The sequence below is a fragment of the Mus caroli genome, unplaced genomic scaffold (assembly GCF_900094665.2).
Source record: "Mus caroli unplaced genomic scaffold, CAROLI_EIJ_v1.1 scaffold_13308_1, whole genome shotgun sequence".
Classification (NCBI taxonomy): Eukaryota; Metazoa; Chordata; class Mammalia; order Rodentia; family Muridae; genus Mus; species Mus caroli.
This window is the reverse complement of record NW_018390819.1, coordinates 29,350-31,425: the sequence shown is the minus strand read 5'-3', so window position 1 is coordinate 31,425 and position 2,076 is coordinate 29,350. Positions and strand designations below refer to the sequence as shown.

General features: G+C 40.1%; 1 protein-coding gene across 1 annotated transcript in view; it reads right to left on the bottom strand.

Annotated features, from left to right (window-relative positions):
* Positions 1-2,076, bottom strand: part of LOC110288849 (dynein heavy chain 7, axonemal-like) — a 21,553-nt gene that overhangs the window by 2,554 nt on the left and 16,923 nt on the right. The window contains exon 6 of the mRNA XM_021155085.1: positions 1,233-1,413. Within this exon, the coding sequence (XP_021010744.1) occupies positions 1,233-1,413 (181 nt within the window). The remainder of the gene's footprint in view (positions 1-1,232; positions 1,414-2,076) is intronic.

Below are 2,076 nucleotides of genomic sequence, written 5' to 3'. Positions count from 1 at the left end.
CTGCACAAAAGTTATCTTGTGACTTCTACACATGTACTGTGGCATGCATGCATGGGCATAAACGTGTGTGTACCTGTTGTCGAAATTATTTAATCTCAATCTGGGGTTTCTACCCTACCTTTGACCATTCAGTTCCCAGATGAAAGACTCACAATCTTTATATTTATTATAAGCCTTAGTCAGTACTAAAGCTGGGCAGATATTTATCTACTTTTTATGATATTAGAATCTATTTTCCCAACCATAACTCCTAGTTATATAATATGATATGTTTCATCTGGGCAGCTCTTAACTCCAATTGGCCAGTCCTCATGTCTATGTTTTCATGATTCNTCTACCCCATGGTGGCTTCCTCATCTCTCCACCTTATCCCTCCTTGTGGTTCTCCTCAGACATCAGACTCAAGAATCCTGCCTATTTTTTTCTTCTGCCCAGCTACTGACTGTTGGCATCTTTATTCACCAATCAGGGATAACTTGGGACAACTTTACATGGTGTCACTTGGGTATGTCACTTANGTAAGTCACTTAGGTATAAACAGACTTTCTCATTCCTGGAAGCAATCATACTTTGGGGGCCAGTATTTAGCATAATAATATAAACAAAAGTTCAAACCTCTACATACACAGGCACACACATCATAAACACATAGTAGAAAATTTGAATTTTTCCTAAAAAATAAAGGTATCTTATACATAACAAGCTCTTGATAAGTGTTGACTGCTATAAAATATTGGTATATATTTCAGTTACAGAATCAGACTTTGGCAGTTACTTTGTATAAATGGGCTCCCTATATAAATTATGACAATGGCTTTGGTCTTAAGAGTGTTTTAAGTAATGGTTTTGAGAATGCTCGTCACAGCTCTCCCAGGGTTGTTGTGTGAGTTCTCTCAATCCTCCTTGTGAAATAAGAAGAGATGGAAATAGCCCAGCTTTCATTTTCTAAGGATGACAAGTGAATGACTGATGTTTTGTGGACTAAGGGGCCACACTGGTATTATACTACATGTTTGTTGGGGCTCTCATGTCACGTGGTCATGTTTCAATACCAGAACCCCTCCAAGTTCCAGGGCCATGCACAACCAGGTACTGGGTAGGTCTGGCCTTGGAACCATAACTCGCTAATCATGACCAGGAAGAAAACAGAACTGGTGCATTTTGTGCTGGCCACAAAGCCTTTCTTATTTCCAAGGTGATCCCAGTTCACATTTGCAATTGTCAGCACCTACCTGGTTTTCCAAGTCTGCTTTCTTCTGCTTATTCAACTCAAGTGTGTCTTGGAGTTTGGCCAACTTGTCCTGAACCTCATGCAGGGCAGCCTGCTTCTTTCTAAGGCCTTCCATAGCAATCCTCAGCTTCCCTTCGGCTGCAGCTAGCTTTATCTTTTTGGGAGCTACAATTTTTGCCACTCTACAAAACAATCAAGTTGGGAAATTAAATCCCCCTGAACATATGGAGCTTTGTAATGCCAATTTACCTTCTGAATACTCTTTGCAAGGACTTAAGACACTTCTTTATGCAGAATCGACACCTAGTTGTAGAGCCCATATTTCATCTAAGAATCAAATCTGGTACAAAGTATGAAAACTGATGGTTAAGACTTGTGGGGTANGAGAGCAGGTAAGGAGCTGTCACCCCTCAGAGTCTCTCAAGCTGGCCTGGAACTTGCAGGGTAGGCTAAGACAGCCTATGCCTATTTTAAGTTCTAAGGCCACACCTATTGCACTGCTGCCTACCCAGTGCTGAGATTCTAAGTTAGTGCTACTATGATTGGCTTCTCTTATGTGTTCAGTGGGTTGAACACGGGTTCTTATGCAGTAAGACAAGTACTTTACAGACTGAGCTGTCTCTCCAGCCCAAATAGTCCTATGTCCTAGTGCTGGTGATAGAATCTGTGTCCTCGTACATGCTAGGCAATTTCTCTACCACTCAGCTGTACCCCAACCTCTTCCCTATTTTAAATAAAATTTACAATTTTAAGATATAAAAAAGTCAATCTTTACTACCATGCCATAATTTTGTTTATTTTTAAGTGACTTAGTACAAGTTTAGTACTTCTTCAATTTAATTTTT